Source organism: Hyperoodon ampullatus (assembly GCF_949752795.1).
Source record: "Hyperoodon ampullatus genome assembly, chromosome: 3".
NCBI classification, from domain to species: Eukaryota; Metazoa; Chordata; class Mammalia; order Artiodactyla; family Ziphiidae; genus Hyperoodon; species Hyperoodon ampullatus.
Genome location: NC_136916.1, coordinates 151171170 through 151191229, shown reverse-complemented (window position 1 = coordinate 151191229; position 20060 = coordinate 151171170). Strand labels below are relative to the sequence as shown.

The 20060-nt window shown below is 42.8% G+C and overlaps 2 protein-coding genes across 3 annotated transcripts in view; one reads left to right on the top strand and one right to left on the bottom strand.

The window, feature by feature from the left end:
- Window positions 1-15096, top strand: part of HEATR4 (HEAT repeat containing 4) — a gene marked incomplete at its 3' end in the record, with an annotated part of 35154 nt that extends 20058 nt beyond the window's left edge. Inside the window, 2 exon segments of the mRNA XM_079700228.1 lie at window positions 812-870; window positions 14938-15096. Coding sequence (XP_079556354.1) covers window positions 812-870; window positions 14938-15096 — 218 coding nt within the window.
- Window positions 605-2958, bottom strand: RIOX1 (ribosomal oxygenase 1; the record flags this gene model as incomplete). 2 transcript variants are annotated; one of them, XM_079700230.1, is made up of 2 exons in its annotated part: window positions 605-2502; window positions 2599-2958. In XM_079700230.1, the coding sequence occupies 2 exons, from the start codon at window positions 2956-2958 to the stop codon at window positions 985-987; spliced, it is 1878 nt and encodes a 625-aa protein (XP_079556356.1). In that variant the 3' UTR covers window positions 605-984. The 2 variants fall into 2 exon arrangements, with proteins under 2 accessions (XP_079556356.1, XP_079556355.1); XM_079700229.1 differs by having other exon boundaries at window positions 605-2958.
- Window positions 15097-20060: the final 4964 nt, after the last annotated feature.

The window sequence follows — 20060 nt, the reverse complement described above, 5'->3', positions numbered from 1 at the left end:
ACCCCAAACCCAGGTCTTCTGGTTCCAAGTCCAGTGCTCTCTCTGGTACACCAGGCTCTTTTCCACCAACCATGAGAATATTCACTTGCCAGATTTGGGGAAGTTTCTTCCAACTGCCAGAAAAAAATGAGAGTGGAAAGTAACTTGAACACCAGCCTTCCCTCATGGCCAGCTTGCTACAAGTTGGCTGACTGAGGCCTATGACAGCACAACTAGGTGACATTCTGTCTCTCTGGGAGCAGTGCCAGCCACTGATGCAAGCAAGCACTGAGCAAAACCATAATACACTTTTTAAAACATAATATACTCATAACTTTTCTAATAGGATTGTGCTGTTTGGGGTTCGAGTAACATGATTAAAATGAATAAATTATCCCCAAAGTTGCAGAATTGGTCCCAATCCTACAACGGCCCCAAGTTACCTTTCACCTCAGCTGTTGATTTTCCCTATCGACCTCCCTCCTCCCACATTTCTTCAGACCATGCCACATAATAATCTAGCCCTAGAAAAAGGAAAACATTCTCTGGCACTTTAATAACTTTTCTAACATTCACACAAACTCACAGTAATAAACAGGATACTGACCCCAACCCTCCCCCCAAACTGATGAAAGATAACTCAAATGAAGGATGCAAATTCCAAATAAAAACTTCTAATGTCTCAAGCAGAGTAACACAGCAAATGCCACACAGTACACGGAAGCCTGAGGGTGATGATGAAGTTGGTACTCTCAAACGATCAGGAATCAAGGTTACTTCAGAAAAAGCTCCTTCTTCCACCTCCAACTTCTGCTTTTACTTTTGTGCCTAGATGAGGTGGTGTTTCCTAGAAGACCGTCTGAGTTCTGTGACATTGAAGCAGTCATAAAGGTAAATGTAAGCACAGTGATGATTAAGGTAAGAATGAATTTTTCCCCCAAAAAAGTGGTGGTGGTAGGAGAGAATCATTAATGTCTTGTTTCTGGCAATCAAGGAGTAACTAGTTCAGGTTAGAGGCATCTTGGTGAGCAGCAGCCCCTTGTCATATAACATGGTCGCCAAGGAAAGCTGGTCCTCCACACTGTCGCACGGCAAGTCTGCTACCCTCACAAACTCTGGGTAGGAGCGGAGCAGGAGTTCCATGGCATCAGCTTGCCGGGGGTATATCTCCAAGCACTTGGGCTCTTCCAGATGATAAACTCGGGAGTTTTCCACTGTATAATAGAGAAACAAATGGCCTCCCTCACCCACCAGCCGAGCTATACCATCCTGAAGCATGTGCACTTCTGTTTCTGTTGTCAGCTGGGCCCCCACGTTTACAGGTTCCCCAGCCTCCCAGCGAATTGGGAGCCCATAAACGCTTAGTGCCCTCTCCCTCTCAGTCAACACAGGGGGCAGAGAATCGTGGATGAAGTCTTTGGCTCTCTGGTCAGCCACAGCATCGACAGGGGCAAAGTGTCCCAAGCGGGCAACCAAGACCCGCACTTTCTCCATGAAAGCAGTTCTTCGCGGATCCTTAGACTCCGAATGCTGGGCCCCCATGTAATCCATAAAGTCTCGGGGCAGTCCCCTACGAAACTCCACATTTTCCTCCATTGCAGCCTGCACTGCCAGAGGCAATACAGCCTCCAGGAAGTCGCCCCAGGTATTGCGCTGGTATGTGGACAAGGTCAGGTGCAGAGAGTGCACTCCATCCTGGCATTCGGCTTGGTGAATGAAGCCTCGGGGAAAATAGAGCAAATCTCCAGGTTCCAGCACCGTCTGTAGCACCGGCTCTCCTAGGTCGTCCTGACTGAAGTTGGGGCTGGATGTCAGGGCTAGTTCCTCGGTCGGAACCCGCGGTCGGTAGACCCGCCAGAGCTTCCTACCTTCCAGCTGCAGCACAAAAGCCTCGATATCGTCGTAGTGGGGGGCAAAGCCCTGCGAGTTAGGGGGCGTGAGGTAAACGTTGGAGCCTGCCATGCTTCCAAACTGCTCCTGGAGCACAGCCAAAAACTGCCACACGGTGGTGGAGAAAGCCTGCGGACAGAGGAGGCGCAGGGAGCAGCCGGCCCTGTACAGGGACCACGCGGCGGCGGGCAGGGCGCGGCCGGGTGGGTTCAGGGTCTCGCGCCGCCCACTGATGTAGCGCGCGGCGTCCAGGTGCTGCCCAAACTGCACCTCCTCGTTGCGCAGCATTGAGTCCAGGTCGGCGGTAGAGAAAAGACCCTGGTAGTAGGTGTGGTCCTGCCGCCGCACCAGCACAGCCTCGCGCTCCCATAGGCGCCGGTAGAAATGGTCGGGCGGCATGGGCGCGATGAGCCACTCGAAGAGGCGCGCCGCCCGCCGCCGGCTGCTGGGGATGCGGTTCAGCTCAGCCAAGACGCGCTGCAAAGGGGAGTCCCAGGGCAGCTCCCCGCCCGCGATTTCCCCCTGCGGCCCCGACAGCGTCGCTGGAGCCATGGACGGCGGGGCGGCCGCCAAGTGCTGGGCAGAGCACAGCACGGCCGAGGTCTCCACCAAGCGCGGCGGGGGGCCCGAGGCCTGCACCAGGCGTGCCGGCAGGGCGGATGCCTCCACCAGGCGCGCCGGCGGGGTCTGCGCCTCCACCAAGCGCGCCGGCGGGGTCTGCGCCTCCACCAGGGCGCGGGGAGTCTGCAGGGAGCGGGACGCGGGCGAGGCCTCTAACAGCTCCGCGGGCCCGAGGTGGCCGTACGGCTCCCGCCGGGTCACATCCGAGAGGGCCGCCGCCCCTCCAGCCAGCGGGTCCCTGCGATCGTCGACCATCGACTCCACCCTCGAGTCCTCCGAGTCCTCGCTCGGCAGCGCCTGGGCCCTCAGCGCGGCCATCCGGGACGCGACACTTCTCCTCAGCTGCCTTCGGATCTTCCTGGGCCTCAGGGGCAGGGCCAGGACCGACCCGCTATGTGGCTGTGGCTGGCGCCGGCGCCTCAACCGCCCGCGCCTCAGCAGCCCAGCGCTGGCCCGGAGCCCGTCCATGACCCTACCTTCTCCCGAGCACGGCGGGAGATGGCGAGAAGCCGGCTCAGGCAGGCGGCTTCCGCAGTGTACTCTGGGAAAGGGGTGGGGCTCCAGCCGCTTCTGAGTTGTCCCCGCCCACCGTTCTTCCGCCGGCGCCTCCCGCTGGCCCCATTAGAAAATGTTAATTCAATGCATGGCTTCCCGCTAGAGCGGCGGAGTCTCTGCCAAATTAACACGGATTCCATATTTAGGGGGCAGTTTACAAATCAAGTTGCCAGGGACTCCAGGAGAAAGAGTTAGCTACTGAACTTTTTCCTTCTAGTGTCTGCAAATTGCAGTGTTCCTCGGGAGGTCCCCGTTTCTGAAAAACACGTTCCCCAGCAGCTTTGCATGAGAAAGCGCACAATTCTTGGTTTCAAGGAATGCCCTCAGGCAAAGTTCTAGGTTCAAATTTCGGTCCACCTGGGTCTCTTTACAGACTGATTGAAGCCCTAAATTCCTCCGCCTAACTTCCCTTCCTCCTCTCTCCATTACAAATTTTCAGTCATTGCTCTCTCTCTCTGAAAATGAAGCTACAGACTTTTCTACTTGTATTCTTTTTTTATTTTATTTTTTTAATTTAACAAATGTTTACTGACTACTAAGTGACAGACATTGCGATGGCATCGGGGTAACAATCATAAACAAGACAACGAAACAGACTATCACCTGCCTTCATGGGGCTTAACGTTTCAGAGCACACGATCAACCTGCAAGGAAATGCACACTTTCCTTTTTCTTCCCTTCATCTTTGCTAGTTTAATCCAGCTCAAACTTCAAGTTCATCTCCAAGGCTACTTCTTAATTAAACTGGAAAGGAATATTTTCTGACTTAATAATTCCATATTCAGTGAACATATGCTGACTCTACCTGCCCGGCATCCATCCTGGCCATCCCCTCCCCGCCCCCCACCACCACGAAAGACACTGAATTTCCTCTGGAGAACCATCCTGTGCTGGGGCTCAACTTGGTCTCCAGAAGTGCTGCAGAACACAGTGAATGCTCCCAGACTATGGAAGGCCTGGAGCATCAGTGGAATCCCGTATCTTAAGGCCACAATGATTGGCTTGTGCTTAACCAAGTGACCCAAGTTTCTCCAGTCAGTGGCTCAAAGGAGCTTCACTATACAGACAGGCTGCCTAAGAATCTTTTTAGAGTCCACGTCTAGTGTTATCCTACTTCAGAAGGTCTTGAGAGGTGACCATATGCCAGGCGCTCTTGTAGACACCGGGGACGCAGAGGTGAGCGACATCTTCACTGTTTTTGGTGGCAGTTGAGCGTCCATCCAAAAAATTTCCTGTGTCCCGGAGCGGCTGCGGGAGACCAACTCTGAGTCCCACGTGTTCTCTCCGAGCTGCCCATGCTTGGTCTAGGGGAACTTTGGTCCCTCGTCAAGCCAGTTCACTCGGGTGGCAGGGGTGGGGAGGGGGCCGACCTGCGCCGCCTCGGGGGAATCGGGGCCATTCTTCTTTTTTTTTTTTTTTTGTGGTACGCGGGCCTCTCACTGTTGTGGCCCCTTCCGTTGCGGAGCACAGGCTCCGGACGCGCAGGCTCAGCGGCCATGGCTCACAGGCCCAGCCGCTCCGCGGCATGTGGGATCCTCCGGGACCGGGGCACGAACCCGTGTCCCCTGCATCGGCAGGCGGACTCTCAACCACTGCGCCACCAGGGAAGCCCCCGGGACCATTCTTGTATTCTTGATAACTGCCCTTCCCACCCACTCTGGGATTTTGTTTTATTAGCTACAAGTTCTCTCTCCAGAATCTTCAAACTCACCTCCTCTGAACCTTAAATCGACTTCTTAAATCTGGGCCTCTCATTAACAGGCACTGTGGTAGGCATGAGGGTGCAATTGTTGAGAACATGGTCACTGTCCCCATGTAACTATTGTTGCTTTATACATAAAGATTACTTGTCTTCATTTGAATCATTTATGATAGATTACCAAGAATGGAATTGCTGGGTGAATTTAATTTTTGTGATTATTATAGGGCAAGATAATTTTTGTGATTATTATAGGTTTTACCAAACTCCCTCCCAAAGAGTTTACAACCTTGCAAGCAATTATGAGCAGGTTAGACTACATGGTCTCTAGGGCCTTTTCTGTGGTTCTGTTTGATCTCTCAATCCTCTTCCTCACATTCCTATCCAAACCCTTGAGAAAGCATTTAGATTTTACCCCTACCCAGGTGTCACATCTACCCTTTTAATTTCTCACATGGTCTATTACAGTGGTCCTCAAGTGGGGGCAATTTTGCCTCCCCAGGGAACACTTTCAAATATCGTATATTAACACATATATGTGGAATCTGAAAAAATTGGTATAGACGATCTTGTTTACAAAGCAGAAATAGAGACACAGACATAGAGAACAAACCTATGGATACCAAAGGGGAAATGGGAGGCAGGGGTTGGGATGAACTGGGAGATTGGGATTGACATATATACACTATTGATACTATGTATAAAATAGATAACTAATGAGAACCTAATGTATAGCACAGGGAACTGTACTCAATGCTGTGTGGTGACCTAAAGGGGAAGGAAATCCAAAAAAGAGGGGATGTATGTATACATATAGGTGATTCACTTTGCTGTACAGTAAAAACTAACACAACAGTGTAAAGCAACTATACTCCAATAATGATTAAGAGAAAAAAAAAAGAAATTGCAAACTCTCCAAGCAGTTCAACATGTGGGCTTATACTGGGCCTTGATGAGAAACAGTGTTGCTGGTTTCCCCTGCCATATTCTCTGGAACTCAAAACAAGAGACCTGATCAAGAATAGGAGAGAAACTTCAGTTCAAGAAAGAAGCCTTTTGACCTAATCAAACGTATAAGCTTTTGCACAGCAAAGGAGACCATAAACAAAATGAAAAGACAACCTATGTAATGAGAGAAAATATCTGTGATGTGACCAACAAGGGCTTAATTTCCAAAATATACAAACAGCTCATACAGCTAAATATTAAAAAAACAAAAAACCCAATCAAAAAATGGGCAGAGGGACTTCCCTAGTCATCCAGTGGGTAAGACTCAGCACTCCCAATGCAGGGGGCCTGGGTTCGATCTCTGGTCGGGGAACTAGATCCCGCATGCATGCCACAACTAAGAAGTCCGCATGCTGCAACTAAAAGATCCCACATGCTGCAAAGAACATCCCGTGTGCTGCAACTAAGACCCAGCGCAGCCAAAATAAATAAATAAATCTTTTTAAAAAAATGGGCAGAACACCTAAATAGATATTTCTCCAAAGAAGACATACAGATGGCCAAAAGGCACATGAACAGGTGTTCAACATCACTAATTATTAGAGAAATGCAAATCAAAACTACAGTGAGGTACCACCTCACACCAGTCAGAATGCCCATCGTCAAAAAGTCTATGAATAATAAATGCTGGAGAGGGTGTGGAGAAAAGGGAACCCTCCTACACTGTAGGAGGGACTATAAGTTGGTGCAGCCACTATGGAGAACAGTATGGAGGGTGCTTAAAAAACTAAAAATAGAGCTACCATATGATCCAGGAATCCCACTCCCGGGCATATATCCAGAAAAGACAAAAACTCTATTTTGAAAAGATACATTCACCCCAATGTTCATAGCAGCACTATTTACAATAGCCAAGACATGGAAGCAACCTAAGTGTCCAAAAACGAATGGATAAAGAATATGTGGTGTGTCTGTGTCTGTGTGTGTGTGTGTATATATATATATATATATATACCATAAAAAAGAATGAAATTATGCCATTTGGAGCAACATGGATGGACCTAAAGATTATCATACTAAGTGAAATAAGTCAGACCAAGACAAATATCATATATCACTTATATGTGGAATCTAAAAAAATTGATACAAAGGAACTTATTTACAAAACAGAAACAGACTGACAGACATAGAAAACAAACGTATGGTTACCAAAGGGGAAAGGGGGGAAGAGGGATAAATTAGGATCTTGAGATTAAGATTAAGATTAATATACAGGGGCTTCCCTGGTGGCGCAGTGGTTGGGGGTCTGCCTGCAGGTGCGGGGGACGCGGGTTCGTGCCCCGATCCGGGAGGATTCCACATGCTGCGGAGCAGCTGGGCCCGTGAGCCATGGCCACTGAGCCTGCGCGTCTGGAGCCTGTGCTCCACAACGGGAGAGGCCACAACGGTGAGAGGCCTGCGTACCAGAAAAAAAAAAAAAAAAGATTAATATACACATTACTGTATATAAAATAGATAAACACCAAAGTCCTACTGTTTAGCACAAGGAATTAGGGAATTATATTCAATACCTGTAATAATCTATAATGGAAAAGAATATGTATATATCAGAATCACTTTGCTGTACGCCAGAAACTAGCACAACCTTGTAAATCAACTATATTTCAAAAAAAAAAAAGGAAAGAAAGAAGCCTTTTAATTCTACCTAGTGGGCCTTCTACATTGCCTCCCAAATGTTTTGCAAACTGCTTTGGGGAACGTAATAAATGTTTGTGATTTAAAAAAAAAAAATGGTCCACATCAAAAAAAATCTTAAATAAAAAAAATACCCTTATTAAAGCGCATTTCACATTCCATCTCCTCCCCAAAGGCTCTCCCATCTCCCTAGTCACAGGAGAACTTTGGCCCTTTCACATTGCTTTAGCACATTGTGCATGTATTGGTGTATTATATGTCAGATTCCTTCTTAAACTTCCTAAACTGTAAACTCCTTCAAGCAAAGGACTTCCTTATGCCTCTTTCTCTTGCTTTTAGCACACTGCTCTCACAGGGTAGATGCACAGGAAATGTTTGTGGGAAGCAGACCAACCAGAAATGAGTCCCTGCTACTCATTATCTGTGGCATTAGCTCAGTCAAGTTACTCTCTCAGATCTCGGTAATCTCATCTGTAAAGTAGGAATAGTCATTGAACATACTTCTTCATAGATGTATGGAGAAAATAATGTTTGGTTGTGAGCATAAAATAATGCATGCAAGGCACTTAGCACAGGATCTGGTACAGATCTAAACACTTAAAAAATTGTAGCTATAATTTATTATTATGGAGAAAGGACCTGTATGATGGCTTTTGTTCCTCTGGCCTAGTTCAGAGAAACTAGGAGTGGGGGAGTCAGAGATGTTCTTGAATTGGCCAGGATGACAGCATGGGATGGGAAGATTAAGATTATTTTTGCCTGTGCCCCGTGGAAGTTTAAATGGGTCAGTGGGACCGTTTCAGACAAGGCCATCGTGTGAGGTATCGCTCTGCACAAAGTTACCTGGCCAAGGGCCAGAGTAAGGTCTGAAACCAACCGATGTTATCCTTGAAAGTCCCGTGCCCTACTCTAGGGCTGCAGTGTCTGGAGGAAGGGCCAGCAGAGGGGGTGCCCTCTTCCTAATTGACATACAGGCTGTGTGTGCTGGCCAGACCCTGATATCAGATTCCCCAGGGAAATATTGCAAAGGGCAGGTCAAGGATGTCACTGGGAGGTTTCATTGCTTTTTCAAAGGGAGTGGTTTTCAATAGACAGTGGACACACCCTGTAGTGAACTGGGGGGATGAGCTATGCTTCTCTGCTGGCAAAGCTGGGAAACACTGGGCTTAGCTAGACGAGAGCTGTAAATTTGTCTTTTCCACATCCTGTACAATATCTCCTCCTCTTAGTCTTTCCTGTGACCTCATCCTTTTCTTTTTTCAACATTTTGTGATTTCCTCAAGTAAAGAATGTTGTTGCTATCTGTCTTCTAGTTTCCCTTGTGACTGGGAGACACCTTTTGGAGACTGACTTACTTTTTTTTTTTTTTTTTTTTTTTTTTTTTTTTTTTTTTTTTTTTTTTGTGGTATGCGGGTCTCTCACTGTTGTGGCCTTTCCCGTTGCGGAGCACAGGCTCCGGATGCGCAGGCTCAGCAGCCATGGCTCACGGGCCCAGCCGCTCCGCGGCATATGGGATCCTCCCAGACCGGGGCACGAACCCGTATCCCCTGCATCGGCAGGCGGACTCTCAACCACTGCGCCACCAGGGAGGCCCTGACTTACTTTTAATTTCATCATTTTCCTGTGGCTCTACGTAGTTCAACAAAAGCAGCTATTAATAACCATTTTCAGAAATATATTTACTGGGACTTCCCTGGTGGCACACTGGTCAAGAATCCGCCTGCCAATGCAGGGGACACAGTTTCGATCCCTTATCCAGGAAGATCCCACATGCCACAGGGCAACTAAACCCAAGCGCCACAACTACTGAGCCTGCGCTCTAGAGCCCGCAAGCCACAACTACTGAGCCTGTGCGCCTAGAGCCCATGCTCCGCAACAAGAGAAGCCACTGCAATGAGAAGCCTGCACACCGCAATGAAGAGTAGCCCCCACTCCTCGCTGCAACTAGAGAAAGCCCGCGCACAGCAATGAAGACCCAGCGCAGCCAAAAAAAAGAAAGAAAAAGAAATATATTTACTGATATGGAACAATGTTCTCAATATATCATTGAATAAGAAAAAAAGCAGACAAAATAGGTATTACGGTAGGATCCCATTTGGGAGATATATATGTGTGTGTCGATATGTATGTGTATTTCTATCTATCTATACATCCATCCATATATACGTAATACTAAAAAAAGTTTGGGAGTCTTTATGCCACAATATTTAACAGTGATCGTCTTTGGATGGTGGGATTTCAGGTGATTTTTATTTTCTTCTTCTTTGCATATTTGCATGGTCTGGGTTTTCTACATTGTACATATCATTTGTGCAATTAAAAATATAGTGTTTTTTGGGAATTCCCTAGCAGTCCAGTGGTTAGGACTCCGTGCTTCCACTGCAGGGGCATGGGTTCCATCCCTGGTTGGGGAACTAAGATCCCGCAAGCTGCAGGGCATGGCCAAAAAAAATAAGAAAAACATATATAGTGTTGTTTTAAACAACAAACTTCACTCTCCCTAATTCATTTCATTTCTTCGGATATCTAATCATTGCTTGCCTTGCTCTTATTTTTTTGACTTGATATTATCTTTGTTTAATGAAAGAAATTTGACATTGAGATTATAGAAGTTACTAATTGTTCATCAGAGAAGCTGCTGTAGACAAGAAGTTGAATAGAGCCAATCCCATGTTTAAATCTACATAGAATGATCTGAATCCTCTCAGAAAAGTTATCTCCCCCACCAAATCTCATTGTTAGATAGTTATACCTTTGGATAAGTCATTGCCTTTTTCATTCATTCTTTATTTAAAATTCAAATACACTGGGAAGGTGTATTAATTTGCCAGGGCTGCCATAACAAAGTAGCACAGACTGGCTGACTCGAACAACAGAAGTTTATTTTCAGACAACAATTTCTGGAGGCTAGAAGTCCGAGATCAAGGTGTTGGCAGGGCTGTTTTCTGGGGCCTCTCTCCTTGGCTTGTGGATGACTGCCTTCTCCCAATCTTTATATGGTCTTCCCTCTGTACAATTCTGTGTTAAAATTTCTCCTTTTTATAAGAACATCAGTCATATTAGATTAGGATCCATTCTTACAATCTCATTTTAACTTAATAACCTCTTTAAAGACCCTATCTTCAAATACAGTCACATTCTGAGGTACTGGGGGTTAGAACTTCAACACATGAATTTTGGGAGACACAATTTATCCCATAACAGAGGGGTGATATATACTAAGTCACAAATTCCTTTAAGCACTTTTCCTTTTTGAAGGAAGGATAACATGATAAGTTGTTGAAAGGGAGATAGGGAGAAAAAGAAATTAAAGAAAAAAGAAAAACAAGTGTCCAGGGTAATGGTTCTCAGCCCAAGATGATTTTGCCCCCCTCCCTTCCAGGGGACATTTGGCAATATTAAGAGACAGTTTTGGTTGTCACAACAGGGGAGATGCTACTGACGTCTAATGCGTAGAGGCCAGAGATGCTGCTAAACATCCTACAATGTGCAGTACAGCCCCACAACAAAGAATTGTCTGGCCCTAAATGTACCAAGGTTGAGAAACCCTAGGATAAACTTTTGGATGACCCCATCAACATAAAAATGTGGATATCTTTGATCCAGTAATACTACTTCTAGGAATCTATCCTACAAAAATATTCACCCATGTGTACAAACATATATAGATATAGAGATAGAGACAGAAATAGAGACAGATATATACAGATGCTCATTGCTTATCATTTCAAAATTGGAAATGACTCAAATGTCGACTAAGTTTCAAGAATTCTTGTTAAAAATAATGACTAGGAAAGATGTTGAAAATATATTGTACACTGAAAAATCAAATTGCAGAACAATATATGTTGTCCCTTTTTAAAAAAATCCATATACATTTGTATATAGTTTCTTTAAAACCACATATGTTGTATTTATGTGTGTGACTGCACAGTTGAATATCTGAAGTCAGAGGTTGCCTCTGGGGAATGACATTATTGGCAATAGAAGAACTTTCATGTTTAACTTTATACATTTCTGAATAATTTTGCTTAAGACCTCAAGGATATAGAACTTTGCTTTGGCAAATGTGAGACAGATCACAGTCTAACTTTGAGACTACTGACTCACTAATTTGTAAAACTCTTACCAAATTACTGTAAATTAGGGATCAACAAATTATAACTCTCAGGCCAAATGTGGCCTGGCTCCTGTTTTTACACACCCTGTGGACTAAGAATGATTTTCATATTTTTAAATGGTTGAAAAAATCAAAAGAAGAAGAATATTTTCTGAAATAAAATTTGTACAAAACTCAAATTTCAGTGCCCACAGATAAATTTTATTGGAATAAAACCACACTCATTCATTACAAACTGCCTGTGGCTACTCTCATACTACAATAGCAGAGCTGAGCAGTTTTGACACAGGCCATCAGGCCCACAAAGCCTAAAATATATACTATTAATATTTGGCCCTTCACAGAAGTCTGCCAAGTCCTGCAGTACATCATGTAAGATGCTGTCTAGGATGTTGAACTTCCAACTCTTTTGCTCATGGACCCTCTAAAAGAATTGTGAAAAGCTATGTCACCTCTTCACCTTTTTTCATTGACATCAAACTTTTTTTAAGTTTAAATAGACACAAAGCATCTAATTTCTAACATCTACATAGTCCAGCATTTATATATATTGATATTTTAAACTAAAACTGTTACATCGGGCTTCCCTGGTGGCGCAGTGGTTGAGAGTCCGCCTGCTGATGCGGGGGACGCAGGTTCGTGCCCCGGTCCGGGAGGATCCCACATGCCGCAGAGTGGCTGGGCCCGTGAGCCATGGCCGCTGAGCCTGCGCGTCCGGAGCCTGTGCTCCGCAACGGGAGAGGCCACAACAGTGAGAGGCCCGCGTACCGCAAAAAAAAACCCAAAAAACTGTTACATCACTTTAAAATGGATCCAACTAAATCTATAACAGTTTGATACCTACCATCATCCATTTTAAAAAATTATAAAATAAACAAGCTCTTCTTTGAAGTTGAAAATTTAATGTCTTTTTTTAAGCTTACATTTCCATTTTGAAATAACTTCCAGACAGAATTTTATTCTAATATACTATATGTTTATGCTTGAAAATATTTTTCATCCTCATAACACTTTCTGTAATAAAAATATGTATTTAAATTGAGGTTACGGTTATATTCTCGTCATAGCCTGGGTTTTTCCTGGGATTCCCTGACCTCCTAAATGATTTTTTTAAATTTATATTCATTAAGTTTCATTCTTGTGCTGTATAGTTCTACGGGTTTTCACAAATGCATAATGCCATGTATCCACCATTTCAGTATCATGCAGAATAGTTTAACCACGCTAAAAATCTTCTGTGCTTCCTCTTTTCCATCCTCTCTTCCTCCCCACAAACAACTGACAGTCAGTGATCTTATTATCTCTGTAGTTCTGCCTTTTCTAGAATGTCATATAATTAAAATCATACATATGTAGCCTTTTCAGGCTAACTTGTTTCACTTAGCAATACATATTCAAGGAGGTTCACCCAAGTCTTTTGTGGCTTGAGAGCTTATTTCTTGTCTGTGAACAATATTTCATTGTATGGATGTACCACAGTTTGTTTTTCATTTCACCTACTGAAGGTTGATTCTAGTTTTTAATGATTATGAATAAAGTTGCTACAAACATTCATGTGCAGGTGAGACTTACTTTTTATTTTGACTTCATTTTTCATTTCAAGTATAATATTCAAAGAATATAATACAAGTAATTGACAGAGGAATAAATCTTGAAAGTCAAAATTAAAAGTTAAAATTAAAATGATATGGCCAGTCACAATTGATTTATTCAATTTTTTCACTAATGAAAAACAAGATAATAAATAATGTGTTGGTTCTTATTCCTTAAATAGCAAAAATACAATATAATATGTAGCTGAACTTGTAAGTTATTTGTAAAATAAGAAATATTATACAAGGCATGGTGTTCTTTCTGCATATATGTAAGTGGGCATATATCAAACTTTGGGGTTAGGCTTTTGAGATTAATTAAAGAATAGTCAAGTATGGCTTGGCCAAAAAGTTTGTTCGGGTTTTTGTAGCATCTTATGGGAAAAACTCGAATGAACTTTTTGGCCAACCCAATATATAAAATCAGAAATAATCCTATTAAATTCATTAGACATCATAATAAAAATTTTCCTATTTACTTAATGAAGGAGGAAGATATATACATACACAAGGGACTTCCCTGGCAGTCCAGTGGTTAAGACTCCATGCTTCCACTGCAGGAGGCACAGGTTTCACCCCTTGTTGGGGAACTAAGATCCTGCATGCTTCACAGCATGGCCAAAAAAAAATTAATTAAATTAAATTTTAAAAAAATTCACCATTTGTAGTACCACTACAGGTTTGCTCCCTGCAAATACACAATTCTGATATATTCTATTTTGCTTGATTCCTATCACAAAAGAAAAACATGGTGCATTTATTTATAATGCAGTTTTCCTGCACCACCACATTCTGGTAAGGAGCTCCAAAGACTGCAAAAATTACAAATTTAAACCTGGTCTTTTTGTCAATGTAGGTGATAGTATGTATTTTAGTTAACAGTTTGGGGACTTCCCTGGTGGTCCAGTGGTTACGACTCCGTGCTCCCAATGCAGGAAGCCCGGGTTCGATCCCTGGTCAGGGAAATAGATCCCGCATGCCACAACTAAGACGTGGTGCGGCCAAGTCAATAAATGTATATATTTTTTAAAAAACAGTTTGTTAGCTTGATTTTTTAAAAATATTTATTTATTTATTTGGCCATGCCCAGTCTTAGAAGATCCTGCGGCACGCGGGATCTTTTAGTTGCGGGATCTAGTTCCCTGACCAGGGATCAAACCGGGCCCCCTGCAGTGGGAGTCTTAACCACTGGACCACCAGGGAAATCCCCGCTAGCTTGATTTATAACATTTAAATATTTAGACATTTAGTAAATGGGATTCCATTTGTACTTTGGCCCTAAGCTAAGAATACATTTGGGAATGAGATAGATAACTCTCTTACTATTTCATAGAGTAATACAGAAACCTAGATTAACATTAGAACAGCCTAGATTCCTGGGAACGCTTTAACCTAGGTACAAACTCAACCATGGCCATCAATACTTTGGTTTATAAGGTGAAAATAAAGCAGTGCTGTGTCCCCAGGGGCTGTTCACCCTGAGTGAATCCACCTTAGCACACATGAAGAATAAAGCTCTTTAGTCATTGCTACTACAGTTCCCATAGCTGCTGCTGCTACTACATATTAATAAAGACATAGAAAACACAGGCTAACCCCAAAGATCACCATGTGGAGGTCCAAGCCTTGGATGGGAAATTCAGGCATATTCTCCACATTAGGCTGCTGACTGCAATCAAAACAGGCAGGTCTTGGACTCATAGATTCTATTCCCTTATTTATTATGGTAGTTCACAGAGCTATTCTGATAAAACCATGGCTGAAGAGGCCTCCTCTTTGGATCTGTCACATGAGACCACATTTTGCACATGCACTCACATGTTAATATCTCTCTGCAGCCTGTGAGGCCCCGCACACCAAATCCCTGGTCACAGAGTCCAGTCCCGGGCCTAAACACAAGAAGCAGAGGTCATCCATCACTTGTCAAAGATCTACGCACTGTCCGGGAAAAAAGGATTGCGATGGGAGCATTTGGATCTGACAACCAAGATCTCTAGCTAAGTAAAAACTCAAGTTTTTTCCAGGGTCATGTCCTCTTCCCCTAGAAGGAAAGGTAATTATTTCTAGGATGAGCCCTCCTCTTGCTCCAAGACACAGGCAGCAGTGGACCTAGTCACATTCTTCTCTTTAACTGATGTTGTGTAATCTCTTTGTCATTATGTTTATAAAGAAAAATCTGTTTAACAGTAAACCTGGCTCTATAATGTGCACCATTTACACAGAGGGTTAAAGAAAATTGACATCACATTAGGTGACAGTCCATATTTTTCCATAACCCAGAAAAGTCATATACTAAATATAGGTCAGAACTCCAAATTTTACTAGAATAGAAATATTCAAAGACCCAGAATCTTTTGTAAGCTATACAAAGAGCCCTTTGAAACCCAAACTAGAATCCCATTAGTCTAGGAAAGAAAATCTTAAGTGATGTTTTCTATCTACAAGTCTAGTCTTGTTCTAGAGCAAGTTCTTTAACTGCAACCCAGAAGGCAATAAGGAAGCCATGTCACTGGACTGTTACAAGAAAACAGAGTTAGTACAATATTTTCCACCTTGTACTGCGTGGTTGGGTGTGAAGACTTTTAGATCCCTAGGAAGCATTGCTGCAGTTTCACAAGGCTGATTAGCAATTCTCATGAGCCTCCTTAATGTACTTAATGCTTAAAAGATTAAGGCATCATGGGAGAGTTACAAACTGTATCTGTATCCTAAGCCGGGATCCCGTAAGAGCACACAACACCCAAAAAATTGCCATGGAAGAGGAAAGATCCAGAACTCATAGTAGTGTGCATCCAGCTTTCTTTCCTAAATATTGATTGCTGTTTACACCCTAAATAGCTTTGGGACATTCAGTGATTAAAATAAAGCCAATATGAATCTCTCTCTCCATTTTTCTCCCCCTAATCAGATCCTCTCTTCTGGTTGCACCATTACGATCAGAAATATAAAAAGCAGTAATTTCCACTATGAACATCTAGCAGCTATTGAACATGGGGGGAAAAAGAACTTTGGGGGATATCAGTTAAGTATGTAAAAGAAAATCTTCCCTTTTCCTGACTCATGTAACCCACGTTTTTATTTATTAATTTACACACTTCAAGTTAAATACTAATCCAAAAAGCACCATCACATACATCAAAATTATTTCCACATCTATCAAGTCTGAAGATTCTGAGATCTGGCTGCCATGAGACATTTGAGACAATAAATAATTCTGTATGAGTACTTTCTCAGCCCCTCTATCTTTGACTGTGTCATTTCATAATGAAAGGACTTTATTGTGCTCTCTGCATCACTGGCAGGAACAAGAAGCCTGAACGGAACCCTTCAGTCAGTCAGCAAGGCCAAACAGGGGGTCTATTAGGCCTCCGGCACTCTGGGAGATGTAGCAGAAGCAGCAGAAATGGCCCTTGTCTTTGAGGAGTGTACAAAGGATTCTATAAAACACACATATAAGAACCTTTGAAAGACAGTATGCTTAATCTAGTAGGAATTGTGGGGTACACAGCAGATGTGTTGTAGGAGTCCAGGGGAGAAGGGCGCTGGAGTAGTCATGGGTCTCAGGGATAGCATGAGCCTTAGATAGAGTGAGGGGAGGAGGGAAGATCTTCCAGGTCGGGGGAAGGACAGGAGAAAAGCTGGAGGACAGAACTCGGCAGGGCTCCACGACAGCTCCATTTTCCTCTTCTGCTTCCAAATTGGTTCACTTGTTGCTTCACAATAAAGAATCAGGTCATCCAGTCTCCTTGCCCTTGTGCTTTCTAGCTGTATCTATTCATATTAATAAACTGTTATAATGACAAAATATTGCAGAGATCCTTGCCTGTCCTTCCAGACTGAGGCAGCTGTAGGAGAGTCTTCCCGCACAGAATGTTTCGGCTGTCTCCTTTCCATTGCTCCTCTTTCCATTTTTCGTCTCCTTTCTTCTGCCACAGACATTCGCTAACTCCACACGTTGATTAGACAAGGGATTGCTGCCTATCCTACTTCCCCCCACCCCACCGCCCGGTACGCGGACGCCTATCCTACTTTAAAAGGAAGCTTCTGTTTGGCCCAGTTTGTGGGAGAAACGCTATGCTGACCTTCTCTTGGTAGAGATCTAGAGAAATTTTCCATTTTTCAACAAAGATTCATGTCCTTATTAGTTTACATATTCCATCTAAGTTAGCATCCCTTAGTGAACTACATCAACAGAAATCTTCCTGACCAGACTAACAGCAAAGAGGGGGCAGTGGGTCAGAAGGAAAACACCTGCATTAGAATTTGTTCTCTCCCATCCCACAACCTCCCATTGGTTATCACTTAATCCTCCCACTCCATTGCATCCTTTCTGGAAGAGCTATACTGTCAGCAGATAGTTACCAAATGCATGTATTATATTTAGGCATCATGGCTGTGCCAGGAAGTGTCAGACAGTTTTTCTGACTCTGAGGAGTTTGTTCTCTTACTGGATAAAAGGGGCTCATTTGTTGGAGGCAGCAGCATCAGGGCCTCTCAGAGGTCAAGAGTGAGCTGGATACTCTGACTTTTTTAAGACTTCAGCTATATTTTTAAAAACGAAGTGCCAAAATGAAATTTCTAAAAATACAGTAGGTTTTTAATGTATACACTTAAATTATTGCTTTTAACACAAAAAATTGCAATGACTAACTTTTGAAACAATGTCAAAAATCTAAATTAACATGAATGTTCATAGCAATATTATCCATAATAGCCAAGAAGTGGAAACAACCCAAATGTCCATCAACTGATGGATGGATAAATAAACTTTGGTGTATCCATACAATAAAATATTATTTGTCAATAAAAAGTAATGAAAAAAAAAGTAATCAAGTACTAGTCCATCGACAGAAGAAAGGATAAAGAAAATGTGATTATATATATATATATATATATATATACACATATACATACATATACATGTATACCCACATATACAATGGAAATACTACTCAGCCATAAAAAAGAATGAAATAATGCCATTTTCAGCAACATGGGTGGACCTAGAGATTATCATACTAAGTGAAGTAAGTCAGACAGAGAAAGACAAATATTACACGATGTCACTTATATGTGGAATCTAAAAAAATGATACAAATGAACTTATTTACAAAATAGAAATAGACTCACAGACATTGAAAACAAACTTATGGTAACCAAAGGGGAAAAGGGGTGGGGAGGAATAAATTAGGTGTTTGGGATTAGCAGATACACACTACTATATACAAAATAGATAAACAACAAAGACCTACTGTATAGCACAGGGAACTATATCCAATATCTTGTAATAACCTATAATGGAAAAGAATCTGAAAAAGAATGTATAACTGAATCACTTTGCTGTATACATGAAACTAATGTATTATAAATCAATGTACTGAAGTACTGATAAATGCTACAGTGTGGCTGAACCTTGAAAACACTATGCTAAGTGAAGGAAACCAGTTACCAAAGATCACATATTGTATGATTTCATTTATATGAAATTTCCAGAATAGACAAATTTTTGTATTTGTCTGTTCCTTCTTAAACCAATCGTCTGTTGATGCGCACTTGGTTATTTCCATGTCTCGGCTATTGTAAATAGTGCTGCTATGAACATTGGCACGCATGTGTCTTTTCAACAACTTTTCCAGGTATATGCCCAGGAGTGGAATTGCTGGATATATGATAGCTCTATTTTTAGTTTTTTGAGGAACCTGCATACTGTTCTCCATAGTGGCTGCACCAATTTACATTCCCATCAATAATGTAGGAGGGTTCCCTTTTCTCCACACCTTCTCCAGCATTTTTTTATAGACTTTTTCTTTTTTTAACATCTTTATATAGACTTTTTGATGATAGCCATTCTGATCGGTATGAGGTAATGCCCAGTTGTGGTTTTGATCTGCATTTCTCTAATAATTAGCGGTGTTGAGCATTTTTTCATGTGCCTGTTGGCCATCTGAATGTCTTCTTTGGAGAAAATGTCTGTTTAGGTCTTCTGCCCATTTTTGATCGGGTTGGGTTTTTTTTTTTTTTGATATTGAGTTGCATAAGCTGTTTGTGCATTTTGGATATTAATCTCTTGTCAATTGCATCATGTGCAAATATTTTCTCCCAGTCCATAGGTTGTCTTTTAATTTTGTTGATAGTTTCCTTTGCTATGCAAAAGCTTATGTTTGATTAGGTCCCATTTGTTTATTTTTGCTTTTGTTTCCTTTGCCTTAGGAGACAGGTCCAAAAAAATATTGCTACGATTTAGGTCAGAGAATGTTTTGCCTATGTTCTCTTCTAGGAGTTTATGGTGTTATGTCTTATATTTAGGTATTTTAACCATTTTGAGTTTATTTTTGTATATGGTGTGAGGGAGTGTTCTAATTTCATTCTTTTACGTGTAGCTGTCCAGCTTTTCCAACACCACTTGCTAAAGAGACTCTCTTTTCTCCGTTGTATATTCTTGCCTCCTTTGCAGTAGATTACAGAATATCAAATTTATAAACAAAATGTAGACTAGTGATTGCTTAGGGCTGGGAGAGGTGGGAATGGGGGAGGGAGAGTTGGAGAGGGGAATAGGAATTGACTGTTAATGGGGTTTCTTGTGGGGGAACAGATATGTTCTAAAATTAGATTGTGGTGGGATTCCTTGGTGGCGCAGTGGTTGAGAGTCCGCCTGCCAATGCAGGGGACAGGGGTTCGTGCCCCAGTCCGAGAGGATCCCACATGCCACAGAGCGGCTGGGCCCGTAAGCCATGGCCACTGGGCCTGCGCGTCCGGAGCCTGTGCTCTGCAACGGGAGAGGCCACAACAGTGAGAGGCCCGCGTATTGCAAAAATAAATAAATAAATACATTAACTAATTAAAATAAATAAATAAATAAAATTAGATTGTGGTGATGATTGTTCAACCTTGTGAATAAAATGAAAAAACATTGCATCATACACTTTATTTTTTTATTTTTATTTTTTTTGCGGTATGCAGG